Below are 21359 nucleotides of genomic sequence, written 5' to 3' on the forward strand. Positions count from 1 at the left end.
GCTATTTGTCTCATGCTCACACTTACAATGATTTTAACACAAGTATTCATGACATTTTTCCCTTAACAGCTCTCATCAAGTTTGTTTACATTCCATTCTTCCGTACACAACAGAATAAATATAAACATTTAGTTACTCAGTTTATGTAAAACTATCTACTGAAAGCAAAAAGGATTACAAAAAAAGAGACAATGAAAAATGAAAACACATTCACAAGTGATATATCTTAAACAAAAAAAAAAAACAAAAAAACACCCAAACAAACAAACAAACAAAAAAAAATCCACCATCCCCCACACTCCTAAAACATACCATTCCCTTTGTAATGCTAAGTAGTTGGTTTCCCATTGCAAGTATGTACTCTGGTGCTTTGACTAACTCCAATCTGCATTCCCAGGCAGTTATCTGAGTAGGCCTGTAGTACCTACAGAAAGCTTCAATGCTCACGTGGCTGTCCAGAGTACAGAGGATGGAAACATTTTTTCAGCAAGCCTACAGATAAAGCTTGAGTTGTAGTGGAAATAATCTAGAATTATTACAGTCAGCATGCAGACTATGGTAACACCCCCAAATCACTCAGATTTTGACCAATTTGGAAATCAAATGAAAGATGGTGATCTTGTGTAAAAACAGTTTCACAGATGAAACTAACTGGAGTTAATTCATAGAGACAAGCTGTGAATACACAAAAAGGAAAACTTCACCTATGGAAAAAACACTCTCTATAGAGCCTCTTGCTGTCAAGGCCTGGTCTTCTTCTGCCTTAAGCCAAGCACAATAAAGAAATCCTCAGAGAAAGATGCAGCGATGAACTTACTGCTTTGAGCCTGAATGCCCATTTAAAACACTAAATTCAAATTCTACCAAGGCACATGATCCTTGACAGGAAAAAATGTGTCAATGTATCCATGTACAAAATGTATTAAAAAGCAGAGACTAGAATCCCAAGCAGTCCAAGGCCTGTGGGAGGTCAAAAGAAACAAAAGAAGGGGCAAATAATAAAAAATTAAACAGCATAAAAATGAGGGAAGGATTCCCACACATAATGGTCTTTCCTCTTCAGAAGTCACTAAGAGAAGAAATAGATAAGGAGCGCTCTTCACTATATATTACTCATCAAGATGTTTGCAGAATGGGTATATTCAGATATGCTAGCTAAAATAAACTAGCTTTGTTTTTAAGTGTCATGACATCTAACTGCCATGGAAATAGCAATATGGTCAACCACATCAAGAAATATGAGAAAATTTTGCATGTCATGTTAGTTAATGCTGACAACAAAACAGAAATAATTTTTTTTAGATTAGGAGTGGCCAATTTATGGTTTATATATCAGACACAGCATGCAGTCTATTCTCTTCCTGAAGATGTCCTCTGGTATACCTATTTAATTGATGCAACAGCCTTTACCATACAGAGCTCTGGAGAGTCCTTCATAAGACCAAAGGGCTTATTCTCAATTCAGAAAAGCCTGACATACACAAGGTTTTAAAATAGGGAAAAATAATCTTTTCAGATATAAAACACATTTCTTCAGAGACTAAATAGTAAATATCACTTTTCTGGACAATATGTCATAGCAATTTCTGGAGTAGGAACTGGGAGCATACTGCTTCTCCAATGCCTTCCCAAAGGCACTATTAAATGCCAGTTAAGGAAGTCATATTAGCAAAAGTCCAGCCCCAAGCAATTTTTGAACCTGCAAAATGGTGCCCTGTACAATATCCAAGCCTTGAGCTTCACAGTAGAGCTGACAAAAACCTCTGAAGATCTAAGGGCTTCTGGTCAAATACTCACCAGCGCAGGCCACTGCGTCTGCGAGATTCTAGTCCCCTGAAGCATAACTGGATCATTTCGAGGTGCCCAAACCAATGATCCTTCCAGCAGCAACACTATAACTTCTTCAGCATGGACTTTCACCCATGCATGTTGTTTCCAGTTACAGCCATCGAATTCCACAAAGATCTGATTAAAAAAAAATTCATCTCCTTTCAGACACTTAATCCAAAATAAGATTCCTATAATCCTTATGGAAAATGAGACTGCAATTTTAGTAAGAAAAATCAGGGTAAGTTTTGCAATGTTATTACTGAGAATACGTCTACATAGCTACAGGAATCAAGTTAACAATCACTAACCTATGAAAAATTATTTATACCCAAATATACATCACTGGCTCCAAATGCTCTGTTTTCCTATACAAAATTAAAGACATGAAAATTGTTCATCCCAAAATACAGATGTTGACCCAATGCAAGCCTCTGTCACAGTAGGATTTTTTAGAGAATCTCAACACTCTTACTTGGCACTTCAACAGACAGCCTGTATCAGTACGGTTAACTGATATTCACAGAACTAAACGCTTCAGCCTGCAAGGTTTGTGTTTGCAAAACCCACTCTAAATCAGAAGCTTTGTCTTGTCTTGTACATTATTAAACTCCCTGAACAAATGCAAATATTTTGGATAGCAAGAAACCACCCAGAATTACCTACTTGCTAGATTTTTAATAATATTTACAAGTGTAACAATATAAACCACACTACATATACTACAAATCTAAATCACTATTCTGAGATATCATCCTCTTTGTTTCACTATCATAAAGGACAACTGTTAAAATAATCTGAAATTACATGGCAAGAATGGTAAGATTACACATCTCATTCCATGTCCTAACAACTGGAGCTATTATGTGTCAGAAAAGTCACATTCCAAACTCTCATCTACAGAACTTACACACTTGCCAAATATAATCAAACATGTCACATGAACAGCAAAAAATTACTAGTCTGTTAAGGAACACCTTAAACTGGATATTGAAACAGGGTTTTGTAACCATTACAAGATCACTGGGACGTAACAAGGCACTAATCAGAGATAAACTCTCTGCTTTACCAATACACCATATTAAAAGAAGTATTAGAGACTACTTACTCCTCTACCCCACTCCTCCCCCCAGACTCAAAAGCTCAAACCCCAAGGGAAGAATATGAAGTAATTGTCTTGATGAATTCTTGAACTCCATTAAGCTGCCCTGCTGAGAAACAGTGTCAGACCTTCCAAGACATCCTTCCACCAATTAATCAATTTTCAGCAATATAGTGTAAAAGACTGAACATATTTCTGTTTTCAGTAGGCCTATAGCTTTCTTAATATTATATTTGTGCTACTTTGCCAGTAGTCCTTACTCAAAACACTTTGTGTCCCCAGCCTCCTAACTTTCATGGTATTGTAGAGCTTTGCCTATTCATTTAAAAAAACATGTCTCACACTTCCATTCCACATAAGAAAAGCAGTACTGTCCTTCATGTGACACATTGAGTTATTTTGCCATTAGCATGCACTTTTACAATCTTAGGAAAAAATACAATGTACTTTTACAGTATTAGGAACAGACTGAAATAAAGCTCAACAGGTCTTTAATGATCCTGTTCCAGTAAACATTATGAGAAAGAGGCAAAGCTGTTTTCTAATAGCAGCATAATTTTTCCTCAGAATTTCTTCTAGATGCTCTGAAGATGGGACAACAACTATGACTGACCTTAATATGTATTTTTTTGTGGACTACACAATTAGGTTACACCACATTATATCAAAGTAAGAATGTCTAAGAGCTACTCTCTGTAATAAAAATTTTACAGGGGAAAAAAACCTAAAAATCTTTCAGAGGCTTTACCAGAAAAAAACCCAAAAAAATAACAACAAAACAACAACAAAACCCATGCTTTTAAATTTTATACTTCTTGTCTATTCCCAATATTTCTGCCCGAAAAAGGTGCAGATATTCACCTGCACTTTTGTACTTCTATAAGCCCAACATGAGACTACAGGCTAGCAGTTGATACCATCCTTACAGGATACTATGAGAAAGGACAGACTTACATAGACCAAGGAGTAGAAAATAAATTTTTCCTAGCCTTTATCACACTTAGTCCACATTATTACCTTAGAAGAGTATTTCCTAAACAGTGGTTGACTGCTTGGTGCCTGACAACTCATCACCTCTGACAGAATTCATTTAAAGAGAACTCTTTTCCAATAGTATATCATTGCCATTGTCACAGCAGCATTCATTATGCATGGAAGAGTCCATGAAAACACTGTATGTCCCACATTACTCTAAATTCTGCTTCGACTATTTTATACAGTTCACATTTTACAGTTCTTGCACAGATTTTTGAGAATACACTGTTTAGAGACAGTTACACCCCAGAAACAGTATTAAGGGGAAGGGTACTGATGCAAGGAGCTGGGGAGAGAACTGCAGTGCTGAATGAAGGTAATGAATTCACACACCAATGAAAATGCAAAACTACTGATGACACACATGTCCAATGCAGTCTGCTACAAGAGCTGCTCTTCACCTGGAATCTTAGCCCTGCCACACTTTCACAATTCAGATAGTCTCAAAACACTTGACACATTTCCCTTTTGAAGAAACTCTTTCTGCATGAGTTTTTCTTTCCTCCTCCTTGAACAAGTTAGGCACAGCTAGAGTACACAACCACAGCTCTCAACTGCAGACACAGGGTACCAGGCCCACCAGGTTTGTAGAGCCAAACCTAGCACACTGCTTTCTGCTGACAGCCATAGGTGCAGTTCTAGAACAAGGACAAGAAAGCAGTATCACTAGAGGATGGATGTCAAGGAAACAGTTCAAAGTTGGAACTCTGCGAACAAGCCCAAAGAATGTATGGTAACCACTAACTTTTAAAAAACTGATCATAAAGAGAACTAAAACTCTTCACAAACACAGAACCTCATTCCTACTACCATGGGACACAAAATCAGACACAGCCCTCCAAAGCATGCCAGGACTTAAAGCCAGTGCCTGCACAACTGGCACATGCAAAGAGACACTCCACCAATACATTTCAAGAGGTCTTTTTAGGATCTCCACCCAAGCATTTCACTGAGCTATACTAGAAATAAACCAGAGAAATGCTAAAGAGTGCTTAAATACATTATGTAAAGCCCAAATTCCTACAACTAAAAACAAAGTCTGAGAAAAAAATCAAATGGATGAGTCTCACTCAAAAGTCAGCCCTCAATATATGTTTTCATGTATAATTCACGCCGATGAGAATACTTAACACCTTCCCGGTGGAAAAACAAAACAACACAAAAAAACCCCAAAACAATGCTTTGAGGTTACATACGTACATATCCATCACCACCAGAAATGTCCCAGGCGTATTTGTTTCATACGTATGTTACTTCCAACCACCGCACCGGCGGTACCGGACCCCTCACATATCTGCCCGGTCGCTCCCCCGTTGCGCTCGTCGCAGGCTGGACCCGCCGCTTCCATCCCCAGAGCGTGTCCGGCGGGCCCGGCGCTGCAGGAGGGCTCGGGCCGCCGGGCACAGTTCGGCCGCGGCACCCGCCCGCCCCCAGTCTAGCCCGGCCCGTTCGCGGCCTTCGCGGGAGGCTCGACCCGCGGCCCCGTCGACGATACTGTGCGCCCCACTCCCGCCCCGGGCCTCACCGCCAGGTCCTGGGGCACCGCTCCGCTCATGGCCCTCACGGTGCCGCTCCGCCAGGCCCGTGCGGGCAGCGCAGGCCCCGGCTCCGACCCCGCCGTCTCGCCTTCGCCCGACCCCGCCGCCAGCAGCAGCAGAAGCCGCTTTCCCACGGGAGAGGCCGCCGCGTCCGCCATCCCCGCCGGGCACAGCCGCCGCCGTCGCCGGAGCGCTCCGGCCGCAGCCGCCGCCCGAGGCACCGAGAGGCTCCTGCCCCGCGCTGGGCCCGAGCGCCGCCCGCCGCCGTCCCGGCGTGCACTGCGCGATCGACCCGGCCCCACAAGGCCCCGCGCGGGACGGGCGGGACCCGGGCGGTCGGAGGGACGGGCCCGCGGCGGAGCAGGGCGGCCGGTCGCCGGGCACGGGCCTTGCCTAGGCAGACTCGCTCACGACGCCAAGTTCAAAACCTGGAATTATCGCAGAAATGAAGGAGTTTTCACCTAAATTTTGAGGTAAACGCACAGAAGAACCAGTGCCCGCGTCTCAGGCTGGATCCCATAGATAGCACGAGGAACTGCTGCCGGTCCCAGAGGACCGGCAGCACCGCACAGAGCTGGGTGCCTATCTTTCCAGTGAGGCGGATTTCGGAAAGCAGGTGCATTTAGGAAGTAATTAAATACAAAATCAGTAGATGAATGAATTCGGCTGTCATGATTAGCTAATACATCTGAACAGTAATCATGTAGCACAGCACAATGTCCTAGACCTGCCCCTTTTCGACATGAACCACAAAATACTTAAGCATCCTATAGTTAGAAAAATGACATGTGATTTTATATCTGTTTCTGCCTGTGCAGTAAAGGCACAGTAGCAGCACTAGAAACTGGAATAAGGAGCAGATGCTATACTCCATACCAGCACAAGGATACTCTTGTGAAAGTAGGTTGTTCTTTTGCACGTATTGTTTCTTCACTCTGACAGAGTCCCATTTGATACTGAATTAGCAACAGCAAAGACAAGTTGCTTGCTTTCACTTCCATTTATTCAAATGATTGTGCCTGGTTGTTTTAAGCGCATGACATTTCCTCTTTGTAACTTTCTAGTTAAAGGGATACAATGTACTGACTGGAACATGGGTAAGGCAATGCCCAATACCAGTTGAACAACTACACAAAACTTCAAAGTATCAGTGGCACCAGCACTCCGTGCTCTCCTCCTGTGCTGTACAGCATCTCTGAGTTTTGATTTACTACACACAACTAGATTTACTAACTCCCCTCCCCTGTTTTTTGTTTGTTTTTTTTGTTTTTTTTTACATAGAGTACCTACATGAAACATTACTGAATGGTAATGAGCCATTATGTCTTGCATCTAAGTGAGGGTCATGGTAAATCCAAGACCAGTACTACATTCTTTGAAGACCAGTCTTTGTCTTCGTGTCTTAAGTTTCTTTACCGAAACAGTAAGATCATCAGCTGTGCACCAGAAATAGTACCACCATGTGAAAGATTCCAAGTGCTCCTATGCCCCTTCCCATTCCACCAGTTCAGACTCCCATTGCTGTGATAAAGCAGACCAGCATTTCCCATCTCCCAGGCATGGTGCTGGATATTCCAATGGCATACAGCACCAGGTGGGCCAACAGTGATAAAATTCACCAATACTAGGGGTTTCCTAAGTGTCATTAATAATTGACCCAGACAGCATAGGTCATAAAACATCAATTAAATTCAATTTTAAAAATGCCTAACAACTTTTCTATGCTAATTCTGTTGTACCAACCTCTACTACAAGTTAGAAAAATTAGTTTCATAAGCTGTGTGTTAATTTCAAATACTGTTATACTGTGAAAGGGTAAAGACAGCTACTGCTGCTAAACTACATACTTAAATAGCTGCAAAACAGATACCACAATTTCAGCTTGTGAGAAATCAGGTAAGTAACCACCACCGTACATCCAAAGGTGTCCCTTAAGCACTGAACATGGCTTCTTCTATAGACTGCCACCTGCACAGCCTTGAGTGATGGTCAATGCTACAGCATACAAAGAAAGTAATCTGCCAAAGTGGCTGATCCAGGGACTGATTTTGTGGAATTTCAATAATTTGAGATGTGGACACTCACCTGTACAGGTTTTCAACCCTCCCTTTCAATACTGTTTTAAGGCTACCCCTTCCATAGACAGCAGCCATGTTCTTTGGAGAACTTTATTAAAATATATCCAAGAAGTAATCAAACATTTTCTAATGAGCCAGGAGAGAACTGAAGTGAGGAAAACACCTGTACAGAGGACAGTGCTGTAATTTTTTGTTTACATGCTTTATTTCAATGTTTCACAGTTTAATCATTGTCTACAAAAATATACTTCTGAAACTCTGAGTCCTCTATAAAAAAAGCTGGTCAGCAGCAGTGACCCCGACAAACAGAATGTACCTTGGGATAGTGTGAGCACCTCCTGTAAGCAGATTAGTGTGGCTAGGGAACTCCTACCTCACCCTGGGAGACTTTTGTTCTTTGGGATTAAAGCTCTGCACTAGTTCTGAAGGAAGGCATTAAAAAAAAAAAAAAGTCACTCCACTTCTGTATACTGCACTAAGCTTGGGAGGGGGACCTGCAAGTTCAGTGTATCACACAACAAGAGTGCTAAAAAAGCACTTGGCACTCAGGGAACGACGACCTCAGGATGCTTTAGTACAGTAGATTTTTCTTTGAGCTATCTGTTCAGAACAGCCTTTGTCTGGTGATAATAGGTTCAGGCTGTCAGCAGAGGTACAAACAGCACACAAGCAGAGTAATACTATAAATGCAAAGAGAGTCCTTCTTTGAGGACAAGAGGATGGTTCTGTTCATTTTTACATCAACACTTTCTGCTGTGGCTTTAACCAAGAGGAAAACTAGCATCATATCCAAGAGCAAGTGTACATTGTGTTGGATAGAACAGAGCCACTATCAATACTGTCAGCTTCAACTCCTTGGTACCCATAACTGTAAATATTTCTTACATCATCAATCATTTAATTCCTATGCTTACGAGTCACTAGTGTATCTAGCCACCAAAAATATGAACTGAGAAACTCATGTTTCCCCCAAATGAAATTTTTCTACTTTCCTCTGCTCAGTTATTTGACTGTCTATAAAGATACTTGCAGTAATGAAGAAAAAAAAATAAATTGCCTCTTCTAAAAAAATAAATCTATCTTGCATTGTGCTCTAGAAAAGACAAGGTCAATGTACTCTGATCCTCAAAGCTCGTAAGTAGAAGCCCCTTACCACAAAATCTCAGTCCTGAACCCCTAAGAAGGGCAGGAATTTTCAGCAGCAAATAAAGCGTAGTTATTGACAGACTGCTTCCCTAATGTGGTAATAGAAGATGAGCTTTCTGAAAACTTTTCCACACCTGCCTGTCAGAAGATCTTTCTGAGCCAGCAGCTTGTGAAATCTGAATTTCCTAGAGAGTACAGAATTCAGGAGAGTGCTGATGGTTATTTTAGGTACACCTGCAATCAATGGGCTTCTGAGCTCCAGGTTTTTGTTCAGAAAAAGTTCTCCTGTAACTCATGCCTACCACCAGTCTCAGTCTGATCTGCTAGACCTGAGCAGCCAAGGAGGTATATGAATTTGAAGTAGAATCAGAATCATCCACAAAAACACAGAAGCCAAGAATCTTCACTGAGACAAATACCTTATCAAAAAAAGACACTCAGCACTAGAAAACTAGTATTATCTCACTAATACTAAACAGCTAAAGTGTAAAATTTGTAAGAAAACACCTGAAGTTTACTTCTTGACTATTTTCCTTTCTTAAATTGCTGGGGGGAGTGGAGAAGGGGAGGAGAAAGGAATGAATCACTGTATTGGTAGTAAGCCACTATAGAGAAGGCAGTATTGGAAAAAAACATTTAAACCAGAAAAAAAACATCTGAGAACTTAGTTATTCTGAAAGCTTTCCTTACCTTCCTGAACTAAACAGCCTAAACAGAAGATTTTGTCCATATTTCAAGTTGTTTCTCCAGTCTGTTCCCATCTGTTAAGCTTCCAGTCACAGACACACAACAGAGAGAATAATCAAGGGAGGCAGAGAAACCTACACATAGGGTATGCCTCCCATACAGCACCTACTTTAATATATTCAAACAACATCAACAAATCAATCAGATATTGTTACATCTTGTGCATGGAAAGGCTACAACTGAAGTGTAACAAGATGAAATTAAAGATATGAAATTAAAGAAAAATCTTCTCCTGTGGATCCTCTTTGCTGAAGACTCCACACCCCTTAAAGAAGCGATTCATATTCAGTCATTTGTGAAATGGAAAAGACTTGCCAGCAACAATCCTGCCTTGGCTTCAGGTGAAAAACTGCAAGTATTAATTCTCTGTTTAGTATCACAAAGCCTATTCATGTAAAACAAACTGCTGTCTTGCGTTGCCCTGCTGCCCTGCCCTGCTACAGAGATGCAGTATATCACAAAATCATAGAATATGCTGAGTTGGAAGGGAGCCATCAGGATCATGGAGTCCAACTTCTGGCCCTGCACAGGACACCCCAAGAATCCCACCATGTACCCACAAGCATTGTCCAAACACTTCTTGAACTCAGATAGGCTTGGTGCTCTGCTAGCCTCCCTGGGGAGTCTATTCCAGTGCTTAGCCACCTTCTGGGTGATAAACTTTTTCCCGACTCTTAAAAACTGCCTTCTCCACCAGCACCGACAAGTGGGAAGTTCCTTCTAGCTGATGCAATTATGCAAAAAGAAAAAAAAAATCTGTATCTTAAAGCTTAGAATTCTAGTGTGATGGATCCCTTGTGGATAAACACTGCCATAGACTACGAGGTACTTGTGTGTGAGGAACCAGCAACTGCAGCTGCACATTATTGCTACTTGCTGTCTCTCAGTGCATGCTTTTCCTATTTCAGCATTTTCTTACCTTCTCCAAGTTATAGACTCCAGGGTGAACAATTCTGAAGCCTCACAAACATGGTTGCCACCAAAATACATTTGATGACATTTTAATCCCTTCCAAACTATGAAAAGGCTGGCTTTGACAGTGCTACTTTTAACTTCAGGCCTAGAACTGCATAGAGAAAACTTGGTATGGTCAAGAATTAACAGTGCCTGCACTATGCCTGTTCTCACAGGAAACGTTAATTAAAACAAGCGAAGTAACACACAGAGCTTAGCCTAGCTGCCTTCTCTAAGGGCATAATGAAGACAATAGTCACAACTTCTCCAATTCACTAATATTTTTTCCAACATTCCCCATGGCTACACTTAAGAGAGATCCAGCCAAATTAAATTTAAGCTACAAGTCACAACTGAAAAGTGTGCACTTAAGTTTGTACCACCAAGGACCATCCCTGATCAAGTGGCTTCACTTCCATTTTCAAGCACACAAAGACAGCTCCCTGTCACAGACAACTGAAGCAGATACATGGGAGAACTGATTCATTAAGCCAAGGGGAGGCAAGGTCACTGCTGCCATGCCCCAGAGAAGGAGAAAGATTCATTAAGAAATTTTAACTAAAAGGTTACAAAAAAAAGGCAAGAGCTAAAGTCTGTCGGCAATGAAATGCATTCTCCTGTTCCATGTGAACAGGAAACAGTGTCTGTAGGGTGTTAAGAAAGGTCCTAGGAGGAGATGCCCTCCTACTTTTTTCTGCTGCCAAAGGAGAGGAGAGAAACATGCTGCTATTGGTCAGCAGGAATCTCTCTGTCTGTATCCAGTTTGCTTGTCTCTCCTGGGGAAGGAGTACGTGGAGCAGAGTGAGAAACAGGAGGGATCCCATGAGCTACAATCCCTTCCACTACTGGTGGTTCTGGTAGCCCAGGGTTGGCTACTCCCACTACTCCTGGAGGAAACCTAAAACCAACAAAAACATAGAAATTACAAGCTTGTCCAACAGAGTTATTCAAAGGAAAACGAGCCATGCCCTCAGACATGCTGAAAACAAACCCCTCTTTTCCTGTGTTCTATCTCAGAAATGCTCTGAGATAGAACACAGGAAAAGTCTCCAGAGCTGAGGAGTAGCAGTGGTATCTTAATGCCAAATGACACTTGTTTGCAGACAGACCCAGACAGTCTGAGGTCACATACTAAGCATTTGAAAACAGATACAAAATTTATCTCCAGTTGAAAATATCACTATTCACTCAATGGCACTCAATGAAGGCACCTTGAGGGCTAGGAATTCCCTCCCCATCAGCAGGAGGGGTGTAAGCTGCAGTTATCCTTCATTGGGCTCCAAGGCAGAAAAAGTAAGAAGCTGAACTAATAAAGCAGCTAGATGCAAGATGAAAAATAGGAGAGTGACAGTCATGAATTGCTAATGAACTATTCTTCCATCACTTCCATTCTGCTTCCCTATGCCCTCTCCATAAATGCATCTCAACTTCTCTAGATCTCTCATAGAAGGAAGGAAAATATATTTCCTGCTTTGCAGATAGGAGACAAACAGAAGGGAAGCAACCTGTCCACAATCGCTTTACAGGTTTGTAACAGATAAACTCAAATACACTCTGTTTGGACTACAAATCCACTGGACAATGACTCAGTAATAGTCTGTATGTGGGCTACATGTAAGAACTGTGTTTTGTTTTTATATAGCCCTAATGCTATGCACAACTTCTAATGTAGAGCTGCCGACCTTTTTTAGGACATTCTTATATATATATTTAGGCTTTTTATATTAAGGTGTCTCTTGGGCATGTCTTCCAAGATTTGGAAATATTGATCAGTATGCAGCTGGAACTTAATATTACCAAGTACATGTTAAATAGTCATACACCTTTAGAAGTGCTGCTGTTAAGTTTTGGGAAAGAACTCATATAGAGTATATAGGAACAGAGACATACCTGTTTGCAGGTACAAGAAGTTCTCAAATCCCTGGCCTACTTCAGCAGGAAGATATGCTTGGATAACCTATGTATCTCACCTGTAAGCTGCAGCTCCGTTGAGTTCTGGGTGGACAGTTGCAGGATCAATATTGGACCACTGAGCTGCTAACAGCAAGTACTCCTTATTAACACAGTTTCTCAAAGCGTCAGGTATATGACCTGCAAGGGCACCAAGAATGACAAAAGAAAACCAGAAAACAGGTAGGAGAGGCTTGTTCCCTGCAGCATTTACAAAGGAAAGTAGAAAGGAAAAGTGCAAAATCTTTTCATCCACTTCCACAGGATAACACTGGATATCTCCTCTAATCATCTGGTGTCTGGGGATGGCAAGAAACTTTTCCTCCCACTTCTATGATCATGTGAAAATTATTGCCACAAACTGCAACTGCCAAGCCTCACCTTTTTCAAGAGACAACATGTACTACTCAAGGGGAAAAAACATACAGTAAAACTGTCAAAGGAATTATTGCAAAGGATTTGGAAGATGTAAAAGGCTCTCCCAGGGAAAGAGCCACTCTGGCATTAGGTACAAGAATTCTCAAAAGGCAAAGATACAATTATCAACTTACACTCCAGTCCCAGAAACCACTTAATGAGTCTAAGTTTTCAGAACAATCAGCATAATCCTTGCAGTGAACTAACAAAAAATCACTAATTCAGCAGCAGCTGCGAATCTTCATTACCTGTAATAGCTCTGCGGATCTCTTTAGCTGCATCTTCTCTGGATTCAATGGAAGCCTGTTCACTGTACCAAGCAGTGTGAGGGGTGCAGATAACATTGGGTGCATCTTTTAACGGCCCCTGAGCAAAACTGGGGGGAAGAACAAGGTTTTTCCCAGAAGTGATAACCCCATCTAACAAAAACCACAAAAAAACCCCAAACCCACCAAACTGCCAAAAGAACCATCCAGTTTAGGTGAACCACCAGATAGCAGCAGGCATGCAGGTACAACATTACCTGAAAGGTTCAGACTCATGCACATCCAATGCTGTTCCTCTGATTCTCCCCTCTTTCAAGGCTTGTGCTAAGGCTTTCTCATCTACCAGCCCTCCCCGGGCTGTGTTGACTAAGAAGCAGCCCTGACGCATCTGGAAGAAGAAAAACAGTACATGCATTGAGAATGAGACTTTTCACGGAAGCTAAGTGAATCTTGGGAAGTCTACTGGAAATGAGCAGGAGTCTGCAGTGACCAGATGAGGTCTGGAGGAACTAGGAGTGCTTTCACTGCAAAGCTTACCACAGGGGAAATGCCTGCAAGCAATGCTTGAGAAATTTGCTTTAAAAATCAACAAACAAAACCACAAGACAACAAGGGCAAAAGTGGAACTCTCAAGTTCTGCACTCCATATTCATCCTACTACATTTAAAAAAAAATGAGGACAGGAGCCATGACTCAAGTATCCAGCTACACAAAACTGGACTACAATGTCCAAATGTCTCTCATAATAGCACTGGAAAGCATTCACAGACTGTTTAGCCCAAAACTGGCTTTGCAATGGGCTTGGGCAGAGAGGCTTTGGCAGTGCTGTGTAAAACAATGTACACAATCCTAGCCATGCCACATCTAGCTCTAACCAGTGCAGTAAATTATTTTAAATATAATTTGAAATTATGGAATCACCTACAATATTCTTTATAAAGGAAACTACTTTGCAGGAAGACCCAATTCTATTCTTCTCTTAACATAAAATTCTATACAGCACAAAGCACAGGCACCCGGATCCACACGCTCCCAGCCTCCAAAGGCAACAGGAGGCACACAACAGAGGCAGCAGGATTCACACGCTCTCAGCCTCTGTGAAAGCAGCAGTTTTGGTTTGCATTCATTTCCACAGTGCTCTGTGGGGGAAATCAAGCTCCTGCTGCACCTGTTTAATAGTGAAGTCATTGATGAGGTGATGGTTATGTTCATTCAGGCTGCAGTGCAATGTGATGCAATCGCTGTGCATTAGTAGATCCTGCAGGGTTCCTACTCGTTGTAAACCCAAGGATCGCTCCACTCCATCCGGCAGATAGGGATCATAGAAAATCACGTTGAAGCCAAAGGACTTGGCTCGCAGAGCCACTGCCTGTCCAACTCGGCCTTCACAAAAGAAAACCCACAATCATCAAGGAAAGGTAAAACAAACTTTAAAGACAAGATACTGGGGTAGACTGGGAGCCTACACTGAAGTTTACTACCAGGGCCCAAGGTATTGCAGCCCTGGAAACCCCTAGGATTGCTATAGGGATCCAGAAGAGGCTATTCAGTGCTGCTCCTATGTAGCTAGTTCTAGTTCTTCCCCATGCAATAGCCAGAGCGTAGTCAAGAAGCAGTTCTGTTTCCACACCAAATCAAGACTCTGAGACAGAGATAATAATCTGGCTACAAGAACTTGGAGAAGGAATTGGTAGCCACATTTCAGGCGCTTTGCTACTGATACAGAACGTAGCACAGAGGGAAACAGTCACTGAGAAGAGCTGTATAAATGTTCCAATTCTTCTAACCATTTGGAATTAAAAAAAAGAGTACCCAATCCCCTGACATATACCCAGCTCTTGAAGATATCCAGAACAAGACACTAGCATTCCTTAGGAGTCAGTGTGTTTCACAACGAACAGTTGTAGAATTATCATTTTTTTTCAGTATGTGACTCTTAGCTTCCCAAAAATGTTCACAGTTCTCTTTTCAGTCTAACAATTCCCATCACTTACCTAATCCAATGATGCCCAAAGTCTCCCCACGGATACGCACAGCACCTCCAGCCACCTCTCGAATCTGTTCTACGCTTGAGGCTCGATTCCCTTCCCGCAGAGCCTGATGTAGCCAAGTAACACGGCGATAGAGGTTCAAGATGTGGCAGAGGGTAGAATCAGCAGTCTCCTCTACTGAGGAGGAAGGGATGTTGCAAACGGCAATGCCTGCAAGGCCATAGCAGTCATATAAGATTTTTACTGTTACAATCCTAAACCAACATAAAGCTCTTTAAGCACAAATGCTGGAAGATAATTGAGTACTCCAGAACTCAAGAAACACAGGATTCATTTCAGAACCTCATTCTACAACAACACAGATGTGACCAGCCATCTTTTTAATCCCCCAGGAAATACCATTCCTTCCTTATAAATATCTATTTGATTGACACACTCACCTGAAAAACAAACAAGCTAAAATGAGAAAACTGGGCCGTACAAGCAACTAACTGTTTTAAAAGACGTGCATTCAAAAAGATGCACTCCTTCCACAGATACTCCTGACAAATTAACAGGCATTCTGTAGAAGACTTGAGACAGATGGCTGAGCTCCTCATGCCTCATGGTCCAGATGCTCACTGCGATCATCAGCCTCCCAGGAGCAACAATAAGTAACTAACTCATTAAATGCAGACAGAAGTTCCAGGAGCTTCTCTAAATCCATTTGAAGCTTAAAAATAACATTCCCACTGTAGAATAGCATACAAACACAAGGATCATAAAACCCATGGCTACAACTATCAAGTAAATTAGTAATGCAGACAGAGTTGAAGTCCTAGAAGCATAAATTACTGTCAGAAAAAGGAAAGACGGAACACTGTATCAAAATCTGACTGAAGTCCTGAGCAATCTATGACAAAAAAAAAAGTAGGAGGGGAGAGGCTGGAAACATACCATTTCATTCCTGCTATCCTTCATCTGACAAACCAGCAAAGAAATAAAAATAATTAAATGGAAAAACAGTCTCTTCCCAAACATAACCCTATTCACTTGCCAAACCAAGGCAACTCTTCTACCTCAAAAGTCCACCACCTAGCTAAAAACTGGAAATAAAATCTAGGCAATGGTTGAAGGCATCATTGTTTCATAAGTCTAGTCAGAGGAGATATTTAGCTAAACTCAGACCATGCTTTCCCAGGAGAATTAGGAGAGCAACAGCCACAGACAATCCCAGATATCCGACTGTTTTTCTCTATCAAACTATTTCCAATTTTGCCATAATGTCACACAGACAACTCAGAGGACATGAGTAGGGGTGATAGAAAAACCCAATTTCTCTTAATCTCACTGGTTACCATCTCATTCAACTGTAGACAAGCCACATGCATTCATCTGTTACACAGCCAGACACAGATTTGTGTTAACATACAGTATTATAACCTAAATGTATTAACATACAGTATTATACCACAAACACAGACAACAGCCCTTTGGTCTGAAGATTCAGAACACATAAGGAACAGTATCTTACCTCTAAATTAATTAAAAGGCCTGGCTAAGCATGAAAATAACCATTAATTGTCCATTAAAAAGCAAATCTGACCACATGTAAGGGTTATCACATTGTTGCTCCACAGCAAAAGTGGCAAGTAACGGTCTGATGGTGAAGGAATTTTGACTCATTTCACCTTGGATTAATGAGTGTGCAGTGGAGGAAAAGGGAAATCTTTGAATCTGAATGAATCAAAGATACGGACGGTTGAGAAGCATTAAGACTAGGTCAGGTTCCAAATTCAGCAAAAATATGGCTGGATGAAAGCCAAGGACCTTGACAGGAACTCTTGACACTATTCCTTTGAATCATCCAAACGAAAAGGCTATTTTGACCTAATTCAAGCACTAGCCCAATACACACTCTTCATTTATTAGAAATTCACCTGTTCTTACAAATCTGAAAATTTCAATGCTTGCCTATTTCAAATTTATATACTAATAACTGTATTTGATTTAACCTTAACAAGACCTGCATTACATTAAGGAAACTTTAGAATCCCTTACACTTGCAAAACTTACTAAAGAAGGGGAAAGATACTTAAGTATCCATCTCACCTATGAGACTAAAAGGTCCAGAAGTCTCACTACCAGCTGTTTAATATTAAATAGCATCTTCTTGTCACCTGATCCAGAAACTATCACATGCCTAGGATTCTAAAGGGATAACTAATAAAGTTTTGTATCAGAACCTATTTGCATACACAAAATTAAGAAGAAAACTAATGAAGCATTTACAATGAGTTTATCCTACATCAGCATTTGCAGGCAGCTTTCAGACATCAGTTTGCTCAGGTGTCACACATAGACCAAAGTCATCTCACCAAAAGTTAGCTAGACAACATATTCGGATTCCAGAATCCCAAACAACAACAAAGACATCAACATCAATAGCAGAGCAATATGGAAACTGAGAATCTTTCCTTTAAGCCACCTACCAGCCCCTCTATTGGTCAGCTTCCTAAAAGAAACCTGATACTGAGCAGCTCCAAATCTTTGTACATAGAAGTTTTTAAATGCACTCAGCTCATAAAGCACAAAAAGATGTGCAGTGTTCCATTTCACATTCAGTTCTGATCACGACAGACACCTAACAGTGTCACCATACCTAATTCTGCAGCAGATTTGATGTCAACATTGTCATAGCCACTGCCAATACGCACAATGACCCTGAGGGCTTTGAATTTCTCCAGATCCTGACGAGAAAGGGTAATGGTGTGATACATCAGAGCTCCTACTGCCTCATTCAGCACCTATAACAAAAACCAGTCCAAATCAATATCTGGTTTGGTTATCTAAGTGGCAAAGCTCTACTTCTGAATCTTGCACATCTTCTTGCCCACCTTTTCATGAATTTCCTGAGTTGACTGAGCATCACAAAATGCCACTGTAGCAACATCCTTCAAGATGGGCATCTCCACAGTGCAATCTCGTCCATCCAGGAGTGCAACCAGTGGCCGTGCTGGCATTGGGCCATTCACAATAGGAGGCCGTATGCCTATTAAGAAAGTCAACAGGAGTGATTACATGAAAGACAAGAATTCTGGAACCTTCATCTGCTAGTCTAATAAGTTGCTAATAGTATTTAGGAACAGATTAGGCAAAGCAAAAGGCATGAATATGAAACAAACACAGGGAAAAGACTCTGGGAAAAAAAACGCACAACCACCTCTGCCACCACTTAGATGAAGGAAAATAAAGCATGCATTATCAATAACAATATATGAGAGGTGATCTGCTCAGCAGCATGCCATCTTACTCCTAGCTCCTGAAACGAGTGACAAAGTCGCTTCACACCTCCTCCTCCAGTGACCGGCCCCCCACTCCATCCCAGCACGCCAGATAATATTTCCCCCTTAAGTGAGAAGAACTTGAACGTCCTCAGAGCCTCCGACAGGCACTTGCATCCGGCCCTTTCCAGAAAGCCGTAGGCAGCGCCTCCGCGGGCGGCGGGGCCCTGCTCGCCGCCGGCCAGGCGGACGCTCAGCCCCACAGGCGCGCAGTGGGTCCCCGCGGGGGCAGGTGCCGCTGCCCGCTGCTGCCGAGAGGCGCCCGCCCCGCCTCACCTTCACAGATCCGGTCCAGACGCTGCCGCTTCACTTTGTGCCGGTCCATGGGCCGGGCGGGACCGCGCCGCCCTCGGCGCCGCGGAAGGACCCGGGACCCGTCACTCCCCGCCCGCGCCGCTCCGGCGGAACCGGAAAGATGCGGCTGGGCCCACGCGAGCGGCATCGCCGCCACCGAGGCGCTGCGCGCTTCCGCTTCCGGTCCGCGGACCGTGGGCGTGCGAACGGAGCGGTGCTAGGCCGGGCCGCTCCGGGCTCGCTCGGTACTGCCGGCTTCGGGCCGGCTGGGGCTGCAGGGAATGCACCAGGAAGGTGGTTACAAAAAGCTGGGAGGCGGATCCTGGGATGGAGCTGCAGGTCTTCCTAGAAAGCTCTCTGTGCACGAGACAAAACAGGGAGTCATTCAAATGACTCTGTTCTGCTTCTGTTATGCCACTATTGCAGCCGGGTCTCCCACACCGGTCCTGTGCTTCTGGGGGTGGATCAGTGCTGCAATACCCGCTCGTCCTGAGAATCCACTACATTAATCACGACAAGGACGTCACTAAGCAAGTTCTGTACAGTTTATTGAAGAACAAATTAAAGCTATTTATTACAAAAATGTTCCTGGTACCTGTTCATACAGTTGATCTACTTTCACAGGGCCCTTTTCTTAAATACCTCCCACATTCCATTCAGATATGCCACGGTGTGTTTTAACAGATCTGTGTGCATTCCTCTTGCTCTATGTTGGAGTTAGGTGGACACAAGGCAACGTGATAATTGGAACACAGCTGGCGACTGTGCATTGGGATGAATGGGTTAAAAGTAGATGACTGTCTGCAGAGGAGGATTGTATACACGAAGCTGGGAATAACTCTTGCCAAACAGATGTGAACACTCCAGTGATCCCCTGGCATGACCCCGGTTTAATGGTACCTATGTCTCCACCTGTGTGCCTCTGCCAAGGGGTTGCAGTGCGGATCCCCCAGTTAGCAAGGGAAGGGAACTAAATTACTCATCGGGGTTTAGCCATGGGTTTGTGGCTGTCCTGGCTGCTACCTGCCTGTGCTGACACTCACTCGAGCAGTTAAATAATAGCAAGGTAAGAATGTTTGGCAAAGATAGAGTGCTTAGAAAAATGTATTTCAAGGCCCACTGGGTTAGATGACCCTTAAATATCTCGGATTATTTCATGAACTGGTTGAAATAGTGACAAAACCATGAAGAGTGGCTCTGATACCAGGAACCTGGAAGAGGCAAAAGCCCTCCTGTGTGGAAAGAGACAAGAGGATAGGCTAAGGAATGTGAATTCATTAATTTGCCTGTAATTAAAAAATAATCTGGCACATGTAAGTTGTTGGTGGCAATCTGTGAGACTACTACTTGTTTCCAACAGTTTGTCAAGAATTAATTCAGTGTCTCTGCTATATGTGGCTACTGAAAAAAAAAAAAAGGTAGTTTTACCCATTTTGCTTGCATGCCAAACCACAGAGGCAAGCCTTCTAACACATTACTGAAAAGCAGCCCTAGTCTTCTGGAGCACAATTGCCTATGGCCCAGGGAGTCTCCCTTTACATGCTGGCTGACCTTCATGTCTGTATAAAAAGCCTCAGTTAAAATCTCCCTGAGTGCCTTCAGGTATCCTCCTCAACTGTCAACACTCTTGCTGATAGCTCTTCAGGCAAGTGCTTTGTTAGATGCTTTAAAAAAAACAGAAGGAATAGGAGGCAAGAGAGAATTTTCCTGAGGACAGACAGAGAAATTGGAAATCCTAGAAACCCTGTTGCCAGGTGCAAAATTAGTAAAGAAAGCTTCATCTATGTGGGTAGCCTCAGCTACTCTGTGCTGTGGTGCAAAGTCCTGCCGTGTATCAGAATCACAGAATAATAGCATATGTTTACTTGGAAGAGACCCATCATGATCATCAAGTCCGACTCCTGGCCCTGCACAGGACATACCAAGGATCCCATGATGTGCCTGAGAACAATGTCCAAACACTTCTTGACCTCAGGTGCTTGGTGCTGTGACCACTGTCCTGCAGAGCCTGTTCCAGTGCTCAACTGCTCTTTGGGTGAAAAACCTTTCCCCAGTACCCAACCTAAACCTCCATGACTCAGCTCCATGCCTTTTCCTCAAATCCTGTCACTGGTCACGAGAGTGAAGTGATTGGCACCTGCCCCTCTGCTTCCCCTCACAAGAATGTTGAAGACTGCAAGAAGGTCTCCCCTCAGTCTCCTCCTGGCTGAACAAACAAAGCGTCCTGAGCTGTACCTCCTAAGCTTTGCCCCCAGACCCTTCTCTACCCTTGTGGCCTCCTTTGGATGGTCACTAGTAGCTTAAAGTCTTTATATTGTGGTGCCCAAAACTGCACACAATACTCAAGGTGGGGCTGCACCAGTGCAGAGTAAAGCAGGACAATCAACTCCCTTGACTGGCTGGCGATGTTTTGCTTGATGCACCCTGGCTGCCTGGGCATATTGTTGACTCAATAGGAGCAGCTTGTACCTCAGTCTTTCCTGGCAGTCTCTAAAGCACATAATGCTGCTGATAAGATGTAAAGTAAACAGCCCCTGTGCTGCTGCCCTGCCATGTGCCCATCTCTCTCACAAGCAAAGAGGAGAAAATTTACAGGAGTGATTAAAATAAGAACCTACAGGAGTGATTAAAATAAGAACCTACTGGCTCGTGTTCTGTGTTCCACAGCACTGAAAGGCAGTGAAGGTGTCA

The 21359-nt window shown here is 42.8% G+C and overlaps 2 protein-coding genes across 6 annotated transcripts in view; both read right to left on the reverse strand.

Annotated features, from left to right (window-relative positions):
* KDM3B (lysine demethylase 3B) overlaps positions 1 to 12518 on the reverse strand; it is a 54448-nt gene extending 41930 nt beyond the window's left edge. For 2 of the 3 annotated variants that reach the window (XM_064388024.1, XM_064388023.1), the window contains exons 1-2: positions 5490 to 5773; positions 1798 to 1965 (exon numbers count right to left, since the gene is read on the reverse strand). In XM_064388024.1, coding sequence (XP_064244094.1) covers positions 1798 to 1965; positions 5490 to 5660 — 339 coding nt within the window. In that variant the 5' untranslated portion in view covers positions 5661 to 5773. Of the gene's footprint in view, positions 1 to 1797; positions 1966 to 5489; positions 5774 to 12397 lie in introns of those variants that run through there. The other variant, XM_064388025.1, reaches the window with a different exon arrangement.
* LOC135280237 (C-terminal-binding protein 2) overlaps positions 7655 to 21359 on the reverse strand; it is a 37689-nt gene continuing 23984 nt past the window's right edge. Inside the window, exons 1-9 of one of the 3 annotated variants that reach the window (XM_064388029.1) lie at positions 18651 to 18831; positions 17928 to 18082; positions 17693 to 17837; positions 15055 to 15261; positions 14229 to 14443; positions 13318 to 13448; positions 13043 to 13170; positions 12398 to 12518; positions 7655 to 11325 (exon numbers count right to left, since the gene is read on the reverse strand). In XM_064388029.1, the coding sequence (XP_064244099.1) occupies positions 11154 to 11325; positions 12398 to 12518; positions 13043 to 13170; positions 13318 to 13448; positions 14229 to 14443; positions 15055 to 15261; positions 17693 to 17837; positions 17928 to 18082; positions 18651 to 18816 (1440 nt within the window). In that variant the 5' untranslated portion in view covers positions 18817 to 18831 and the 3' untranslated portion in view covers positions 7655 to 11153. Of the gene's footprint in view, positions 11326 to 12397; positions 12519 to 13042; positions 13171 to 13317; positions 13449 to 14228; positions 14444 to 15054; positions 15262 to 17692; positions 17838 to 17927; positions 18083 to 18343; positions 18429 to 18650; positions 18832 to 21359 lie in introns of those variants that run through there. The other 2 variants (XM_064388030.1, XM_064388031.1) reach the window with 2 other exon arrangements.

Source organism: Passer domesticus, chromosome 13 (genome assembly GCF_036417665.1).
Source record: "Passer domesticus isolate bPasDom1 chromosome 13, bPasDom1.hap1, whole genome shotgun sequence".
NCBI classification, from domain to species: domain Eukaryota; kingdom Metazoa; phylum Chordata; class Aves; order Passeriformes; family Passeridae; genus Passer; species Passer domesticus.